General features: G+C 30.5%; 2 protein-coding genes across 3 annotated transcripts; both read left to right on the top strand.

Moving 5' to 3' along the window:
* The first annotated feature begins 2,762 nt into the window (after positions 1-2,762).
* On the top strand, positions 2,763-4,452 carry LOC114176852 (Peroxidase superfamily protein). The gene is made up of 4 exons (XM_028062030.2): positions 2,763-3,068; positions 3,153-3,338; positions 3,497-3,662; positions 3,745-4,452. Exons 1-4 carry the CDS (start codon positions 2,850-2,852, stop codon positions 4,161-4,163), a joined length of 990 nt encoding a protein of 329 aa, XP_027917831.2. The 5' UTR covers positions 2,763-2,849; the 3' UTR covers positions 4,164-4,452.
* Positions 4,453-6,561: 2,109 nt separating this feature from the next.
* On the top strand, positions 6,562-17,119 carry DWA1 (DWD (DDB1-binding WD40 protein) hypersensitive to ABA 1). 2 transcript variants are annotated; one of them, XR_014993446.1, is made up of 14 exons: positions 6,562-6,914; positions 7,082-7,113; positions 7,205-7,300; positions 8,041-8,117; positions 10,362-10,407; positions 10,857-10,917; positions 11,005-11,058; positions 11,170-11,250; positions 13,987-14,026; positions 14,178-14,290; positions 15,597-15,707; positions 16,212-16,243; positions 16,490-16,606; positions 16,735-17,119. XR_014993446.1 is itself a non-coding variant. In XM_028060308.2 (13 exons), exons 1-13 carry the CDS (start codon positions 6,714-6,716, stop codon positions 16,813-16,815), a joined length of 1,110 nt encoding a protein of 369 aa, XP_027916109.2. In that variant the 5' UTR covers positions 6,565-6,713; the 3' UTR covers positions 16,816-17,119. The 2 variants fall into 2 exon arrangements, 1 of the variants encoding a protein (XP_027916109.2); XM_028060308.2 differs by lacking the exon at positions 16,212-16,243 and having other exon boundaries at positions 6,565-6,914.
* The last annotated feature ends 3,138 nt before the right edge of the window (positions 17,120-20,257 follow it).

Raw genomic sequence — 20,257 nt, 5'->3', positions numbered from 1 at the left:
CCTGACACATTGAAACTTAAGATCAATCTTTCATGACAGGAGAAACATAAACAGCGACTCAAAGGAGTCACTCAACACAAAATAATTTAGACAATTGCTTTTTGGACTCTATCAATTTTTTTTCCCATTCTATCAAAAACTTTACGGAAAATATTCTATCAAAGAGGAGGAGATTTTTTTTCTTGAAAAAATTCCCAGAATTATTTGTTATATTCTGAAAAATAAATTTTGGAATGGATGGAGTAAAGGAAGAAAATGTTGGAGTGTAGAAAGTAATTGTCAATAATATATATGGTTTTGGATTTAATCAGCCCACACATTAAGACTTTTCTGGCTAAGAGTATGGTTAAGATTGGACCTATAGTTATATTAGGTATTTTCTATTTTTCCATAAAATATAGCACATGGTTAATCCAATCACCTCTCTCATCATCTATACATTTTGTATTCACTTTTATACATTTTGTTTTCTTTTCATCATATTTAACATATATATTTATATTTTTTTGAAGTTATATTATGTGTTTACTCTGTATATTTCTCATCTCTAAGTAAACTTGAATTCTTATATATTGTCTCTCTCATTCAATATGGAACTCAAGTGTAAATCTCGTCATATATAAGAGAAATGTAAACATGTTGAATCTCAAACCATAAATCAACTCATATATAATAAGAAATCTTGAAATCATGTTCAGCTCAAGACTTTGTGGGTTTTTCTTTTCATATATTACTCATTTTCATTCATCTCCACTCAATGCTTTACTCAGTACTTCTAAGCGATTTCATTTTTTATCAATTATTATGTTGTAATAAAAAAATATTTAAAATTTTTATTTGACATTTAATTAATTATTTGTTATTGGGCTTGTTTATGTTAAAGTAAAATAATATTTCAATCCTTATAATTTAAAATAAAATCTCAATCCTTAATTAAGAAAATCATGGATTAATTTATATAAACTGTTATAGGGGATCCAATGTAATAATACTTGGTCTTGGGCCTGCATGTTTAAATTAATCTTTTTTATTCTTTTTATAAGGCTGAATGACTTATAAAACCACTCACTGAAACTTTTGGAGAGTAGTTTGATTCTCATGTCTTCTTCTACTCTTGGTTCTCTTGGTCTCTTGGTCTCTTGTCTTCTTAATCCTTGACACTTTGGTTCTCTTTGTCCTTGGCGAGATACTTGCAATGATATTATGACACTCAAGTAGGTCTAATATCACAAATAATAACCTAACATTTTTATTGAGCTTTTACATTGTATATAAACTCTGACTTGTATTTCCACTTGAATACCAATTTTATGTAAACCAGATGATGTTGGAGTTGATGACAAAGTCGGCTATAAATTAAAAAATTGGGCGATCATTTGGAGCAGTAACAAGTGGTGGACATGGAGTCAGAGTCAGGAACTTTAAAAAAACGTTAGGTGCTCTATTTGTTAGCATTGTAGCATCTGCATAATGTAGCACCAAAAGGGGAAATATTCTAATATAATTTCTTCACCACCTGCATACTAAACATTTCGTGCATGTTTTGAGGCCACGTGATACTTGGATACTTTTACAAGCACGTTACATGGTTTTTGCCTAATAAATTGTACTTGCATGCTACAGTTTATGATGTGATGCTATCATATTAATAAATCATTTCATTTTATAAGAAATTAATACAAACATACCCTTACTACTGCCCATTACAGTATTAAGAAATGTAGGATTCATTATTATATAAAATAAATACCTTGCTTAATGGATTTCCTACGTACCTGTCTTAAAGTTGTCAATTAATTAACCTGAAGAGGTAGTAGTTGTAGAGAAGTTGATCTTCTCCTTCTGTAAGTGGTGTGCTTAGGGATGGAAAATGTCCCTCAGAAAGTATAAGTCACACATATCAATGTATTTATAACCTTTTACATAACATTTGAATTTTGAAAACCCTTTGTTGTTTGATGGTAGTACAAGATAATATGTTTGCAGTGCCTTACATTGCTTGGCTCCTACAGATCCTAAGAGATCTTCTACAACGTTCATGTCACTCCTGAAAAATTTGAGTTATTCTTTTAGATTTTGCTTTAACTATTGTTATAGTCTTGATATATCATAGCAGAGATTCCGGTTATAACCTGAAGGAGTTGCGCAATATATTTAATAACATTTGTCACCTATTGTTTATGTCATTAGCCATTTATACTACAAAGAATGTGTTGAAAAATTAAAGAATCTAATCGTCATCCACAGGGTCCATTATGAAGAACTCTGATTGGACCGTGATATTAAGTTAGCATTGAATTAATTTGGTTAATGGAAGAAGCACCATGCATGAGACACATATTAAGCAATTTGAGTTATTAAACAGAACGCGTGCGAAACTGGAAAATCAGACAAATTGAAGGTTTACATTATATATTTGGCGTCTTAGTTCATGTACTCGAAGAGGAAATATATATGTCCATTACATATAGAATTTGATAACTATTGCATCATGCATGCCAGCATAACATCACACTAATTAGCTAACACAAACGTGACACTGGTAATATACTATTTGAAGATTGTTATTCTGGATCACTTTAATTACATGTATGTGTTTGAAGAGTAAGATTGATTTAATTAATGTATCCAACCTAAAGGATATAGCACACAAGTGTTGAATTGAGTCAAACACACGAGGCCATGAGCAACACGATCAAGTCACAAGTGGCGTTGTTGTGTGAATATATAAATCTAACATCTCTCGTATCATTGTCTATAAATTAAGCCTATTTTACGTTTCCACATTCATCGTGGCATAGCTTCTTGTGTAATTTTCGTCCTTGCTTAGGTCCTGAAAATCATTAACAATGAAGAAGTCGTGTGGTTTGAGAGGTTACCACCTTTGTCTAATCAATGTGTTCATGTTGCTTTTGGTAGCAAGGTCCCAACTGACATCAGATTTCTATAGCTCATCATGTCCTAGCCTTTCCAAAATAGTAAGGAGAGAGGTTCAAAAAGCTCTCATGAATGAGATGCGAATGGCTGCTTCTTTGATTCGCCTTCACTTTCATGATTGCTTTGTCAACGTGAGTTTAAGTCACATGCATGGCTTTTTTCTTAACCTTATATTTTCATTTATATCTTAAATTCTTTCCCTTGAACATCATCAGGGTTGTGATGGATCAATACTCCTAGATGGTGGTGATGATGCAGAGAAGTCTGCTATTCCTAACAGGAACTCTGTTAGAGGATATGAAGTTGTAGATACAATCAAAAGTTCAGTGGAGAGTGCATGCAGTGGGGTCGTTTCCTGTGCTGATATACTAGCCATCGCTGCCAGAGATTCTGTGCTCCTAGTAATTATATCCATAATTCTTCTTTAGTTTCGATTTTTTCGTTTGCATGGGAATGAAATACGAGTTTCCGAAGCAAGTTGCAGAAGTTTTTAACTACACCATGTTTCTTAAACCTTGCTATATATATGTATCACTCATAAAATCATAACTTTTCGTAGAGTGGTGGACCTTCTTGGAAGGTTTTGCTAGGACGAAGAGATGGAACAGTATCAAACGGAACACTGGCAAATAGTGCTCTTCCTTCACCATTTGAGCCATTGGATTCCATCATTGCAAAGTTTGCTGATGCAGGCCTTAATCTCACAGATGTTGTTTCTTTATCAGGTAACATACAATTTCACCAGTTCAATGAAAAAAACTTACGTGAAGAAGTATCTCTTAATTGTTTCAAAATATTTACGTGAAGGTGCCCACACCATTGGCCGAGCAAGGTGTACATTTTTTAGCAATAGATTGTCGAACTTCTCAGGAACAGGTGCACCAGACACTACACTAGACACTGCCATGCTCTCTGACCTGCAGAGTTTGTGTCAAAATGGTGATGGAAACCAAACTGCAGTTCTTGATAGAAACTCATCGGATCTATTTGACAACCACTACTTCAAGAACTTGGTCAGTGGAAAGGGACTTCTCAGTTCTGACCAGATTCTGTTTTCTAGTGATGAGGCTAATTCAACCTCTAAACCTTTGGTGGAAAGCTATATCAGCAATAGTGGCCTCTTCTTCGGGGACTTTGCCAATTCTATGATAAAAATGGGGAACATAAATCCAAAGACTGGGTCCGATGGAGAGATTAGGAAGAACTGCAGAGTGATAAATTCCTAGGGATATGAATCTGGCTTTCAAAGATGTATGTAATTAATAAGCAGAAAAACAAGTGCTTTCTAGTTCTATTAGTAACTAAGGTTGTTCCTGTTGTGTTTTACTGTGTTAAGTTACTAGAAATGGAATTTCAAAATGTGCTTTTCAGGTCCCACACAGTGAAAAATGAGAACCTAACCCAACAAAGAGACAAATTATGATAACAAGATAGTCTTTAAACCATATAACCATATAGCAGCTGTGTAAAAAGCAGGTTCTTCATTAAAATCAGAATGAGAGTTGCAGGATAAAATCTGAACCAATGACTTTATTATCATGAGCAGCAGTTAAATCCTTAAAACTAGTACCAGCAACAACTAAATCAGATTGAACATCAAAATTAGAACCAGCTGATGCAATATAACTCAAATTCAGAACGAAAATCAACACCAGCACCATCAGAAACTGGAAAACCAGTGACAACACCATCAGCTGGAAGAAAATCTGAAGCTGCAAGGAAGTTAGAAACTGGTTGTGTTGCAGGTTGTATTGCATAGTTACTTTCAACACAAACAGAGTTACTTTCATTATAATTTTCTGAACATTGTGTTAGACCAAAGTCTAAGCCTAAATCTAAACTGTTTTCAAAATTTTCCTGTTTCACTTCTTTCTCCTCTTCTTCAATCACATGTTGCACAACTTCTGCAGGTTTTTCAAGTTGTTTCAACAGCTCTAATTGTCTTTTCTCTTATTGTTCTTCCTTTAGTTTCATCATTATAGCTTCTTTAATCTTAAGTCATTGTGAACAACAAATACAATGTTTGTGTTTAAGAATATGTATACCTAAAAAGTCTTTTGTAATTTTTAAATCCAATGTAATTTTGTTCATTACAAAAATATAATTTGGCATATGAAAAAATCAAGTACAATTTGATGATATTACATTCTATTATTATTATTATTATTAGGGTTAAATATGTTTTTGATCCCTCAAATTTGAGCGAAATTTGGATTTAGTCCCTCATCAAAACTTTTGACCAATTTAGTCTTTCATCTTCCAAAATGCGTGAATTTAGTCCTTTTAACCAAATTTTGTTAAGTTTATCTAACATTTCAAACGCATTTCATGATAGTATTTACATTATTTATACTGTTTGACACATTTTTGCTTCAATGTTAACTTAAATACTATCATGAAATACGCTCGAAACGTCAGATAAACTTAACAAAATTTGGTTAAAAGGACTAAATTCACGCATTTTGAGAGATGAAGAACTAAATTGGTCAAAAGTTTTGATGAGGGACTAATTCCAAATTTCGCTGAAACTTGAGGGACCAAAAACATATTTAACCCTTATTATTATTATTATTATTATTATATATATATATATATATATATATATATTATGTAAAGTTTGTACTATGAAGTTGAAAATGTAAAAGTTGTAATGTTGAAAGATGTAATAAGAAAGACAACTGTTATTTATATTCTGATTTTATAATATATTTATTCTTTTATTTTTATTTTTTTAAACTACCATGTATTCGCTTACTTGTGCTCCATCGTGAGTTGAGACCACATGTTCAACTCTTATACTACAGTATTTACAATTTCTTTCCCGTGTAACTTGGTATGTCTTTTGAGTATGTTGAGATTGTTATATTACTAATTGTAATAAAAGGGAATAATATATTGTAATAAAAAGGAATAATATATACAAGATGAAATATACAATTTATTGTTTTTATTTGTTTGATTTAGGAAGATAATATACATATTATTAATTAATAATAAATTATTAAAAATTGATTTGATTTCATTCAAATTTCAAACGTTAAATGAGACTCCAGACAAATATCATGTTTGAAAGTAATAATAATCCCGGTCTAAAATAATGATAATAACAAGAGGTGTGACTTATCCAATACATTATAATATTATAGATTAGTTATTTAGTGAGTTAATTTAACCTAATTTATTTATTAGTGAATAAAAAGCATTGAAATGTGACTCAGTCCATCATAGATTAATAGGTTAAATGAATTGATTTATTTGACTCGCTTTATTATAAAAAATACATTTTTTTTCTTACGACCTAAAAAAACTAAATTTTTATCATAATTAAAATTTAATAAAATTTAAAATAATATTTAATTCAAAAATATTTACTAAAAAAAAATAGTCCAACTCAATTTAAATACAAAAAATTATATGATCTTTTTATATATATAGATAAGTTGTTGAGTCAATAACTCACGACAAATTTAACCTTAAATCAAATAAAAAATTAACGTAACCCATAATATAATTTGTAAAAACATTTTACCCCAATTCATTCACATTCACAGCTGGACCGATTGGTGCATGGATGCTGACCACTCTTGACAACTCCAAATAGTCCTTTTGTAACATAATGAGACTTGTTTGAACATAAAAACTTCAAAAGAATTACCGAGAAAATTAGCATTGTCGAACGGAGCGTTGCTTGGTGTTGCTGAGGAGCTGAAGAACGTACAATACGAAAGAAAGAATAAAAAAAAGGAGCGGCGAGAGTGAAGTTGGAGTAACTAACAATGTACGGTGACGCCACCAACTGGGACGAAAATGCATACAGGGAAACGGTTCTCAAGGAGAGGGAAATCCAAACGCGAACGGTTTTCCGAACCGCTTGGGCTCCACCCTACAATCTCGACACTCTCCTTGTTGCCTCTAGCGACGGTTCCGTCGCATCCTACTCCATCTCTTCCTCCATCGCCGCCTCTAAGCTAAAAAACGTTAGCATAATCTCAATTGCTTTTTCCTTTGCTATTTTATTCGATTCAAGTCATATCAAACCGATTTGCTTGGCTTCAACTACCGTTTACTTCCACTGCTCGCGATTTCACTTCACTTGACGACGAAACTATCTGTTCTTATTTCGTTGTATTTGCGTTTGTTGCAGCCTTTTGGTTTTGTTAATGCGGATTCAGATAAGTATGTATGCGTTTAAAATTTTTGCTTAATCAATTATTTATTTACCGGTCTTAGGGTTAACTGTGTTTCGTATGCGTTGCTATTGGTTTAGGTTGTCGGCTGAACCTAATTGCTTCATTCAAGCGCATTATGGGCCTGCTTATGATGTCAAATTTTATGGTGACGGTGAAGATGCTTTGTTGCTGAGGTTCAAATCATTACTGAATTCTGTTTTTTTTCTGTTTTTCTACTCGTACTGTCTTCTCATGATGAACCGCATCAGGATAATTTTCTGCTTGGTCATTATAAGAGCATGGCTTTTGTGTTTGCTGTAGATTGCTTCTTATTTTCTACTTAGAAGAAATTTCTGTTCGCCCATTTAAATTTTAAAATGAGAATTTTTGGTTTGTGGTACTAATTATCTTGTTTTGTCATCTTGCTGCAAGTAAATAGACCTGGATTCTAGTTGCTATGTTGGCATTAGCCTTCAAGTTTCTGTTTGATATTTGACTTTAGTGTTCTTATAGCAACTCCTTTTTTGTATAGTTCTATATTAACCCTAAGAACCTGTTTTTGTGTGGCTCAACCGATGGAGTAGATTGATCGGGCAGTCAATTGTAAGAACAGTGCATAGGAACTGGTTGTTATCATTAAAATATATTTTTGTAGCAAGCAATCTGTGGCAAAAAGGAGGGGATATCACTTTGAATCACAACCAGAAAACACATCAAGTGGTAACTTGAAACACCCACAAAATACAGCACCCTGGAGCTTTGGACAAAACTTAGAAGTGACATAATACAAATGCTTAAATGGATTTGTCTTAGCAAACATTATAGTTACTAGATGCAAGAATCAAACATATTAAAAACCGTCACGTGCATTGACATAACTGTGGATGTTTAATTTATCACTTGGCACAAGTCCTGAAAGCATTTTATCTTGCAGCTGTGGTGATGATGGTCGGATTCGAGGATGGAAATGGAAAGAATTTTCAAGCCCTCATTATTCTGTTTCTTCACAAGGTGATAATGCTTGTTTGGAAATGTTTCATTGCTTTCTTTGTTTTTCCCTAATTATATTGTTTCTGCATCTATGAATCTTTTGGTGTATTTGGTAGAAAAGAAAGAAATAGGTGAGAAATAATGAAATAAGAAGAGAGAGAAATAAAGTGAATAAAACTAGGTGAGAAATAGAGTGAAAATAGAGGTGTTTGTTTTAAGAGAAACAAAGAAGAGATAGAAAAAAAAACATTTAAAATTAATTTTTTAACAAGCAATTGATTGTTTTTTAGAACAAACTATTGTTTCAGAAAACAATTGTGATTCTTCTTCACACACAATAATGCCATATAAAATTATGCTATCAATTATGAACAACTCACAATTGATTATTATTTACACATATCTGTTTCATTTTTCATTTCTTTGCCGTTTTGTGGGGAATATAGAAAGGTGTGCAACACCTTTTTATTTTTATTTCCACACTACCGAACACATACCATTTCCTATCAACACCCTATTTACACTCTCTCCTTTCTATTTTTCGTGTACCAAACAAAGAATTAGTTTTATTTAACTGACAAGTGTGTCTATTTTATTCAGAATGCCCTCCTTGGGTTTTTCTTTTGCTAAGTATGATAAAACTAAATCTGAATGGTTGCATTTTTACATATTCTATAGCAAACAGCCAATGGTTGATAAGAGCTGATGTCTTTTCCTACTTGAAATTATAGGTAAAGATGGACAAGATGGAAACTAGAAACATAACTCAAATTATATTAGAAAAAGCCATGATGTATATGCATGATATAAAGTGATAATCTATTCTTATTTATGTGAACATTATTGGTTAGGTGCTAGTACCGTTAAACTATTTGGAAGTTTGGACCAATATAACTTCATGGCAAGACCATTGAAAGGATATGTTAGTGAGGATCTTAATACTCTAATAGTTCTTTTCAAAACATGGACTTTAAACCTCAAATTCACAAATCGACTTTTAAAGTAAGGTTTGCACTCACTTATTTACTATAATTTGGTTATATCTCTAGTCGATGTGAGATCTTCAACACACTCCTTCAGTCGAGGGTTGAACATTTTGAGCACAAGACTAGGTATTTGTGGGTAGACCAATAGTGACCTAATAGTTAATAACACGATAAGTCGAACAAACCTTGTTAAGATAGGTTTTGATACCATCTTAGAAAGTTAACTTTAAACCTAACTCAACTTTGCAAAACTAGCTTATAAAGTGATTTTTTTACCCTCTTATATACTATAGTTTTGTCTTATCTCTAGTTAATGTGGGATCTCCAAATATTCTATTCCATCTATCATTTTCAGTTAGAAACATAATAAGGATGTAAAATTATAAACAGTTTATAATCTGGGAGTTATAGTGGCATAGGAGTATGGAGTGGCCCCTGGCTACTGGGGCTGTCTGATGTGAAGCAGTTTGGTGTAGTGGTAGTAGATAGAACCAAATATCAAGTATACTAGTTTTATGCATATATATATATATATATATATATATATATATATATATATATATATATATATATATAAATTCTCTTGTAAGAGACATTGAGTCTTCTAAGGTAGGGAGGGCTATTTGGGATTTCAATTTCCAAGAATGAAATCTACAGTAGAATAGTGGTGAAAACAATTAAGACTTTGAATTAATTGATGATTCCTATGGAAGGAACTTGTATTTGACTTTTGTAGGAATTTAGTTGTATGTTTTGTTTAAACACATGTTACTTTTTATGCGCAATTACGATTGTCATAATTCTTAAGTATCTTTTTCGATATCTTCTCCGTATATAATACTACATAAACTGTATAAAAAATTTGAAAATAGATGCTATCCCACTGCAGCATTTTTGGGGTTAGCTGGTACATACCACCTTTTGGGATTTAAAACCATGATTCTAATGAGAAGCAATAGAGTTATTGATCTGATGCAGCAAGGGTTTTGACTTTGTTCCCAAACACAAGTAAATAAGTAAATGATTGGTCAGCTAAATTTCTCTGGTTGCCTAAAAGCCCACTGTGGCATTTTTCTTTACCCTCTTTCGTGTGTGTGTGTGTGTGTGTGTGTATATATATATATATAATATATATATATATATATATATGTATATATCCCTAATTGTGTGTTTGATTTGATTGTGGAGTTTCAATCTGCTACTTTTCCATATCACTTTTTTTACTATTGAATTAATGATTTGTTATATTTCTTACGTGTGTCATCCCTTAATATTCTAGGAAATGATACCAAGCCTGTACTTGATGTGGTGAATCCTCAACACAAGTGAGTTTTTTGAGTATTGATTCATATTTCAGCTTTCTTTACTATAAGTAATGCAGATGTACAAGATGCTTTGTCGTTCTTCATTTCAGTGCTGTTTGGTTCATGTACTTTCTGTACATTCTCTAAATATACTTGTGCATTTGGACTCCATGTTTGCCATCATTGTGGTCTATTGCACTAAAAAAAATATTTAATATTATTTGGAATGAATCTTGAATGTTTAAAATTCTTATTTATCTTATTTGTTTTTACAATTGTTATTGTTAACTTTTGTGGTATTTATCTCACTTAGAACCTGTTTGCAAAAAGAAAAAAGATTCTTCTCACTATCCGATCATGAGTAGAATTTTTATAGCTTGTTATGCAGTATCAGGCTATTAGCAATTCCTTTGTGCCTCCTTTTTTGGTTGTCTAATTGTCCTCTATATGCCCACACTTTGTTTTTCTAGAGGTCCTTGGGGCGCACTTTCACCTATTCCTGAGAATAATGCTCTTGCTGTTAATACTCAGGTTTGCAATTGGCTTTTACTGTTTGTTAGAATAATTTGCTTGTTATTTCATGATTCAATTTGTTCCTTTTTTTTTATTTAATTATAGGAGGGATCAGTTTTTGCTGCATCTGGTGATTCTTGTGCATATTGTTGGGATGTGGTATGTATTCATGGAAGGTGAATATAATTCCTGCATAGGAAGTTTCTTGGATAACTTGATCCATAATTATAGTTGCATTAATACTGTACTAACATGTGTTAATGTTTCTAGGAAACTGGCAAAGTGAAAACGGTATTCAAGGGGCACATGGAGTATTTGCATTGTATAGTTGCACGCAACTCGTCCAATCAGGTCTTCATTCTTGACCTCATTGTTTTTGGACTTGTGGGTAATTGTTAAACAAGAAGAAATAAATCCAAAGGTGAAGGAAGAATGGAGGTTGGTCTTGTCTAGACATGGATATGAATTTTATTAAGTAACTCCTACATGACATGAAATAGCAACAGCTATAGCTAAGATTTATTAAACTATAGGAAATATGGTGACATTAAGCTGAACCCATGTATTCTCAATGCTTTATTTATATTGAGAAAATGAAATCAATACGATAAATAGAGATGTGATATGAAATCAATACAATAAAACATGTCTGTAGAATTGTGTCCATAAATGTCTCATCAAAAGATGGACCGTACACTAGAATGTCAGTAGGCTGTATTGATATACCTGGAATGATGTTGAAGAAACATTTCAAGGAATGGGAGAGTCAAATGGTGAAGGAGGGTTAACAAAGGTGGGAAACTAACTACATATATCTTGGTTAGAAGGAACACGTGTATAATATGGGACATACTCGAAGAAAGAGACATCAACTAAAACAAAATATCAATTAAGTTTAGGAGAGAGACAACAATACCCTTTCCTGAGAACGATGATTCCTAAAGACATACATTTGAATGATCGAGGATAGAGTTTGTCTTGACAAGATATAAGGTCATGTACAAAACATGTGGAACTAGAAACATGTGGAGGAAAGTTAAACAGGTGGGAATGAGGAAAAAGACAGAGTGTAGTTGTTGTTCATTAGGAATAGATAATGACATCCTATTAATGAGATAACATGTGGTTAAGACAACATCTAGCAAAAACGATGTGAAACATGATTGTGAAGGAGAAGGGTTTGAACAATTTCATTAAGATTTTTTTCATCAACTACTCCATTTTGTTGAGGATTGTGTGGATATACCAAATTGTGTTTTGATTTCATTATAAAATGTGTAGTTGATTAAAACAATCTTGATTGACTTTTCATCCATGAAATCCAAGTACATCTCAAATAGTTATCTTATCAATAAAGGCTACAAAATATTTAGAATTAGAAGGAGTATTAATACGAGAGAGACCTCAAATATCGAAGTGTACTAAAGAAAAAGGAGAGGAAGCTCGTTTATAAATACTATTAGAAAAGGATCGACACTTGTGTTTACCTAACTTACATGTGTACTATTATTAAATACTATTATTAGAAAAGAATCGACACTCGTTTATAAATACTATTATTAAATGTGTAGTTGATTAAAAACAATTTCGATTGACTTTTCATCCATGAAATCCAAGTACATCTTGAATAATTATCAATAAAGGCTACAAAGTATTTAGAATTAGAAGGAGTATTAGTACGAGAAAGACCCCAAATATCAAAGTGTACTAAAGAAAAAGGAGATTAGACATGTTTTTTTAACTAGGCGATTTTGTCAACTTGGGATGTTCAGGTTATGCTTGAATGATTGTTAAAGAAACTGCTAATGCACAAACAGGTGTTGATTGATAGAAATAGTAAAGTTCATGCAACTCACACCTGATGCCAATTGTTTTCTCGATATCTAATCCTGTAAGGTAACGTTAATTTTAGTGAAGGCGAAGATAATTCATGACATTTAGTCAATTCAGTGACAAAAAGTACATTAAATGAACAATTAAATGCTTAAAGGACAAAATCAGTGATAAGAGATGGAAAGGGTTAGGTAGTACCAATGCCACAATCCTCTGGTCCTCTGCTGTAAACCATTGACAATGGTAATAGAGGAAAAATTGTCAGTAGTATTAACGGAAGAGAAAAAAGAATGATGACCAAATATATGATTAGCTGCATTATAGTCAATGATCCAAGGTCCCAAGGAAGAAAATTGAGAGACACTTAATGTTATTAGTAAATTGACAAGTCCCACTCCATCTGAACCATATACACAAGTGGGAAATGGATAACTGAGGCTGACAAAAAGCCCTGAACGAAACCACTTTATGAAAACATTTCTTCATGTTGTTTTGCACACCCCTAGACAACACATGAAACTAAGTGTACAGTACTACGACAACTGTAAGACTAATAGAAACATCCCTGTTTATCAAGCAGTCTTAACTTTGTCCATCACATTTTTGTAGGTTTATCAGGAGTGTGCACATTTGATGTGTTAAAGTTGACTTTTAAAAAAAAAAAAAAATTGGTCATGAGCATACATGGAATTGATTGAGGCAGTCACCTGTTTGTTTACAATTAAGATTAAAACGACAGATGTACAGAGGGATAGGCAGTGATCCTAATGGAGACAATGTTATTAATTTTAGAAAGGAAGAGTGAGAGATAACATGGAGTTCTATTCTTTAATAAATTGGCTTACTTTTTAAATTTTTGTTCCGTATATCCTTAATAATGATAAAGGTGTTAACACTTTTTTGAATTGGAACACATATAAGACATAAACAGGGCAATAATTTCATGTACCATATAAAAGGGTATTGAAGGAGAAATGAGATAAAGGAGAGATATATACCGTTGAAGCAACTACAAATCTTTTCCTTAGAAATAATTTAATAGTTTCTACAAAAAAATGTTAAAATGTTGCACTAGTAATAGAATTTGAAAGTTCCATTACTCTTCTGGCGCTGGAGAATATGTGGATTAGTATTTTAAATTCCTAACTGCAAGAGAGTATTTTCTCTGTTGACGTTTCTCTTTTTCTTAGTGATCATTTTTTCCCACATTATGCCTAGGTTTTTAACTGTTGCTTCTTTCTGATCAATGTTCAGATCATAACAGGTTCGGAGGATGGGACAACACGAATTTGGGGTAATATTTATTTTTCGACTCAAGTTACTAAAGTTGAACGAACAGCATGAAACAGATTACTTTTTTATGCAAACTCATTGGTTATTGAAATTTATTGATATAGATTTATTGGGTAGTTAAGTTTTTGTGGCTTATTTGCAATGTTTAATAGATTGCAAAAGTGGAAAGTGTACCCAAGTAATTGATCCGGTAAAACATTTGAAGTTGAAGGGATCTGCTGCATGGGTTGGCTGTGTTGCTTTAGATGCAAGTGAGAGTTGGTTGGTAAGAGCATATCTCTTATTTTATAATTTCCTTGCCTTCCCTTTCCTTCATATTAGTGGACTACTCATGCCAATTTGGTAAAAGAAATATGAATGTTTAGACAAAATGTTGATCGCTTCTGGGGGTAATTGCAGATGCAGTTGATGTCATGTTATGAGACGATGATTCCAGTTTAACAATTATTTCTCAGGGTTGTGAATAGTGCTATAAAGCTGTGCTGGAGTGCCCCTGCCCATGACAGGGGTCTCTGTAAAGGCACAGTTCAGTGTTGTGGCTGTTGTGGCCTTTATAGTAGTTGGGATATCTCTGTAAACACCCTCTAAAAATATCTTTCATTTGAAGTTTTTCTATTGCATATCTCTTCTGACCATCTCCGGAAGCATGTGCGTGGCCAATTTTACAATTTTCTGACCTCCCTGTTGTTTGGGTAACTTCTGGCCTTTCCCCTTTGTTTGCTGTTGTGAGCTAGCTAAAGGGTAGCAGAAGAGTGGATGCATTTTAGTTTTTTTCTGAAAAGAGAAGATGATTTACTTGATTGAAGTAGGCACTGAATAACTGATGGGAGAAAGAGGCTAAGATTTTTTTTTTGTATCTAGAATCAGAGGTGGTACTGGGCCTGCACCCTAAATTGGTCCATTCTATTTCCTAAGTAGTCCTACAATTGGGAAAGGTGTTCTTTTGCTTCTACTATATAACTTAAAAAAGATTAAACTGTATGATAGAAAATATTTTATTGAATTGATTCAATGCCATAAGCCTCCATAAATAAATCCTAAAATAATAATTACAAAAAGATCTCTAGAATTTTCCAATTGCTGACATGTAATGATAACAATATCCTATTAAATTGTTTATCAAAATATTTTCTCCTGAATCAACAATATAACATATATACATATACATACATATATATACATATATATATATATATATATAATATATATATATGTATATATATGTATGTATATATGTATTTATATAAACAAATTACAGTACCATTTATCCTACTTTTTGGGGTCAGGCATTTTCTGGGTTTTAAAACATTGTTATTTTCTAAGATTGAATATATTTTCTTTCTCAGGAATTATAGGTGTTATATGATAATGCTATTTGTTAACAAGTTCTTTTATTTCATCAACACAAGTAACATGTTTCTAGCCGGAATAGCCTCACATTTTAAGGTTTTCTTTTCTCTGTAGGCAAACTAATAGAACCAACACTTGTATGAGAAATATGTTATGTATGTTGTTCTTGAATAGTTGGTTGCTTTATAAATACTTACGGGACCACCGTCAACTTTACTCAGGCTTGCAGTAGTGGACGTAATATATCACTTTGGAACCTGCCTGCTTCTGAATGCGTATCGAAGATTCCAACGCATGCTACTGTACAGGACATGTTATTTGACAATAATCAAGTGAGTTGTTTATATCTACTTTCCCTTCACATGTTTCAAACATGGTCATATATGATCATGGTAACCTCTAGAGCGACAGACAAGTTGTCAGTGTCATGCTCCAGAAAGTTGAAGGTGTTTTATATCATACAAAAAATATTTGTACTCACCATCATTAGCCACAAAAAAAAAGGTCTTCTATGTACTTTATTGAGTTAGCTTCCCCCTTTAGCCTTTATTCTTCATTTTTGTGTTCTTAATATCTTTATAGACTACTAATAATTCTTTAAATTTTAGAAATTTTCATATCAAGATATCTCGGATTTCTCAGGTTGATCAAAAGTGCCGTTATATCCTTTAGATGCAGAAACTTTTTCCCCACCCATCTTTATTTCTTCCGTGCTCCTTTTTCATATGTTATTTTATTCAAAATGTCATTAGTAGTATTAACGTTGTAATCATATTTTTTTATCTTAATGATACGTATCTGATGACTGGTACGGTGATGCTGTCAAAAATTGATAGGGCAATTGCTCTGGTGAAAATATAAAGTACGCGTAAGTGCCATAAATTTATAGTTCAGAGTCTGTGGTGTATGTCCTTGTATTTTTATTTCTTAGCTCCTACATTTGTCTGGCGCAAGATTTTCTGCGTATTTTGCTCTTGCTTTTGTCAATTATAAGTATTGCAAATACCCTTATCTGAATATTTATTAACTCATTTGTTGTTCTTATAATATCAGTAGCTCTCATGATAACTCTAGCTCTGCTAACTCTTGTTAATTGATTGTATTTTAATTTCAGATTTTGACAGTTGGTACAGATCCTCTACTCAATCGCTTTGACATGAATGGCACGATCCTTTCACAAATACAGTGCGCTCCTTCCTCATCTTTTTCCATCTCCTTACATCCTGCAGGGGTATGTTCTGTTTTAAAATCATTGCCATTGTGTTTAGTATCGGTTGTCCGCTCAAACATGCTGACGGACGCCTTTTTACTCTGTACTTTATGTGATATATAGTTGCATTGCTGTGAAACCCATTTCAGGTTATGGCAGTTGGAGGCTATGGTGGCCTTGTTGATGTTATTTCACAATTTGGCAGTCACATGTGCACATTTCATTGTTAAGCAAAGTTCTCAGATAGTTTGAAAATTCTGATACCCAAAACAATTTCTAAGTCAGAGGTGACAAGCTTGGCTAAACATATCTGTTATAAAAAAATTGCTATTCCAGAATAACCTTTGTAATTTTTTTATTGAATGATTTATGGAACTCTTATTTTGTTTCCTCTTGAGAGTGTGTAAGACTTCTAGAATGATATTTTTCTTTATAAAAGGAAGAAAAAAAAGCGAGGGCGGAAATTTTAGTAGTAGGAAAAACTTGGATGTCTAGGTTTTTCTTTTAAATAATAAATGTTGTAATCTTATGTCATTTAGTCCCTTGAATCTATTACTTCCTGCATTAAGATCTAAGGTAATATTTTCTTCTATAAATAATGCATTCATTATGAACAAGTACTGCAGTAATGCATTTTGCTGAGTGTCAGTAGTGATTTTAATTATTCTCATAATTCATAAATATTCTAGCGTATTTATGAAAAAGTCAAACACTTTTATCGGCTTCATTTGTATGTTTATGAAGTTTATATAGTAAAAAGTGAACAGTGAAGATAAATGCATTATTTTGTTCAATTTGTCTTTTTCAACTAGGAAATGTTAATATGTATGTACTAATTCCTAATCACACGAGAAATAGTACAATATCATTTTATGTTAAAAAAACATTTATTTAAAAAGGTAAAATAGGAAAATAGTTCTAGACACCAAAAAGGAAATTCTCTCATATATGATAACTTTTAATCTTAGACTCTGTTTTAGAATAAAATTAAGCATTAATCTGACAAATAAATTCGTTCTCATGTTTATTGTTCGAATTTGTCACTATTTTGATGGAAAATTTCTATATTGATTGGGTATGGATATTGGGTATGAGATGTACATAATACTTGTTCTTGTCATATCTTCGTCTTTATTTAAATTATTAAAATATTCACAATTAATTAAGTAATCATATATATATATATATATATATATATATTCTATTTTTTATTTTTTTTAATTATTTGGTTTGTCATGAAATTCATTTGCATCTTTGATACATTTTTCATCTTATCATGACCTTTATGTAATTATATTAAAATGATGTATGTCAATTAAATTTTTTTTTATGTTTCACATTTGATTATTTTTATTATTTTTTAATATTTTTATTTATTGTATATTTTCTTTTCACGTGAGAATGTTTAATATTCTTAATTTAAGTGTTTACTAGCATAAACTTTTCATTTATTAAGTAATATAAAAAAAATTCTTTACTTATTATTATTCATTTGTGTTTCATTTGAAAAATTCTTTTGTTTCGCTAAAATAATTTTTCGTTATTTCTCAACTATTGAATATATATGTTGATATTTGAAAAGTTTTCTTAGATCTCTAAGGTATTCTTCATCTTATCATACCCTTAATTATAGATTTTTGTGTGCGATATCTTTTGATAGTCTCTCAAATTGTTTTTAAGACACATTTGTTAAATTTTTAATATTTTTATTTATTATTTATTTTTATCATGTATAATAATATTTCGATATATTTTATCTAATTATGTTTTATTTTCTAACTCATTATCTATTATGCTGTAATTTCTTTACTATAATTGTACAAATAATTTTTATTTACTAAAATATAAAAATTTAATGTAATTGTCGTGAATTTTTTTTATCACCATCTAACATATACTGGAGTTCAAAAGATATAAGATCTTCATTAGAATTTAAAAAATTGAAGTAAACAAACATTTAAAATATATTTTAATTTGAATAATTGTTTTCCTTTTATATTTTTTTAAAATATTTTTAAATTTTATCAATTAGATTTCATTAATGTTTACAAATTTAATAAATATTTTGGTTTTCATGAAAATTTATTTTGTATTTTAATGTAAAATGTAAACAATTATAATTTATTTCAAATATTTGATATCAAAAGAATAATTATCCTCCTAATATTGCAATATTGAATATTTAATAATATTATATTTTTTTACCATAATTTTCTTTATATTAAAATTAATATTGAAGTAATAAGAAAATAGATATGAATATCTTTCCTATCATTAATTCATGTTATATAATGTATGTTAATAAGGTTAATCAAATTAGATTCTAAAATCATATATATATATATATATATATATATATATATATATATATATATATATATATATATATATTCCATATAAATTTTATATTTACAATATTCAACTTATTAATACCAAATAATAATAATAATAATAATAATAATAATAATAATAAATAATAGATAATGTTTGTCCAAATTTTACTGTCCCGTTCATTTGAATCCAATTTGTTTTTGTTTCTGCTACACTCTACTTTTTCATATTTTATGGATTTAATAATAAATTTACACCCACCTCCTCTTCTCTTATTCTTAACCTTATTATTCTAAATTAGAACCAAAACTAATTTTTAAACGGTAAAGTCCACCTTACGATGGTTATAATTAATTTTTATTATTAAATATATTTTTAATCTCTTAATTTTTAATAAAAAATAAAAATAGTCTTTTTTAATTAATTTAATATTAAATATTTTCGTTTTAATGTTAATTGATAAATATATTTGAACAATTAATAAATTTAATAAAATTTAATTAAAATAATTACAATTACATATTTTTTAATTTGTAAAATTAAATTGAACCAGATTTTTTTAAAAAGACTAATTTTAATTTTTATTAAAAATTAAAATATATTTAACTAGTTGTTTTTACGACGTGTGTGTTATTTTATAGTGTTATTTTGTGTCATAAAGTTGACTTTACGAAACTAGGTAAGAACTAGGAATGTAAAAAAAATATGTATCCGCAAATAAAATTTGTAATGGGTAGGAAACAAAAATTAAATATGGATATCCGCTACCGCGGGTTCGGATATCATAATATTCGTATCCGTGATACCCATACCTGTTAAACTTTAATTCACAATATATATATATATATATATATATATATATATATATATATATATATATATATTAGTAAAAAATATTTTAACCTAATTTTTCTTAAGCTGCACGTATTGTCTTTTGTCTTCATTTTTTCAACTTCAAGTATTGGTACGTATTGACATTCTTTTCTTTTTTTTCTTTGAAATTGAACATATACATCAAACCCTACATAGACAGTGACGTTTATGATATACTTGTTGCCAAATGATGAAGTTAAAAAAAAAGATAAGAATATTTTGCATGTGACACTTGAAGTTTATTAACTTTGTAAGAATTGAATTTTATTAACGTCTAAGAATTGAAAAATATGGTTTCATATGGGTTTTCTTATTTAACTGATTTTTTGGTTTACTGTTTTAATATTTCACGAGTTTCGTATGAATTGAAAATTACTATTGTATGAATTTTATCATTTTAATAGCATTTTTGTTTATTGTTTTATTATTTCATGAGTTTCGTGTGTATCGAAAACCACTACCATATGA

This window comes from Vigna unguiculata, chromosome 3, assembly GCF_037176805.1.
Source record: "Vigna unguiculata cultivar grain cowpea cultivar isolate G323 ecotype 2 chromosome 3, ASM3717680v1, whole genome shotgun sequence".
Lineage (NCBI taxonomy): Eukaryota > Viridiplantae > Streptophyta > Magnoliopsida > Fabales > Fabaceae > Vigna > Vigna unguiculata.
Note: the sequence above shows the minus strand (reverse complement) of the source record. Positions and strands in the feature narration are given on the sequence as shown.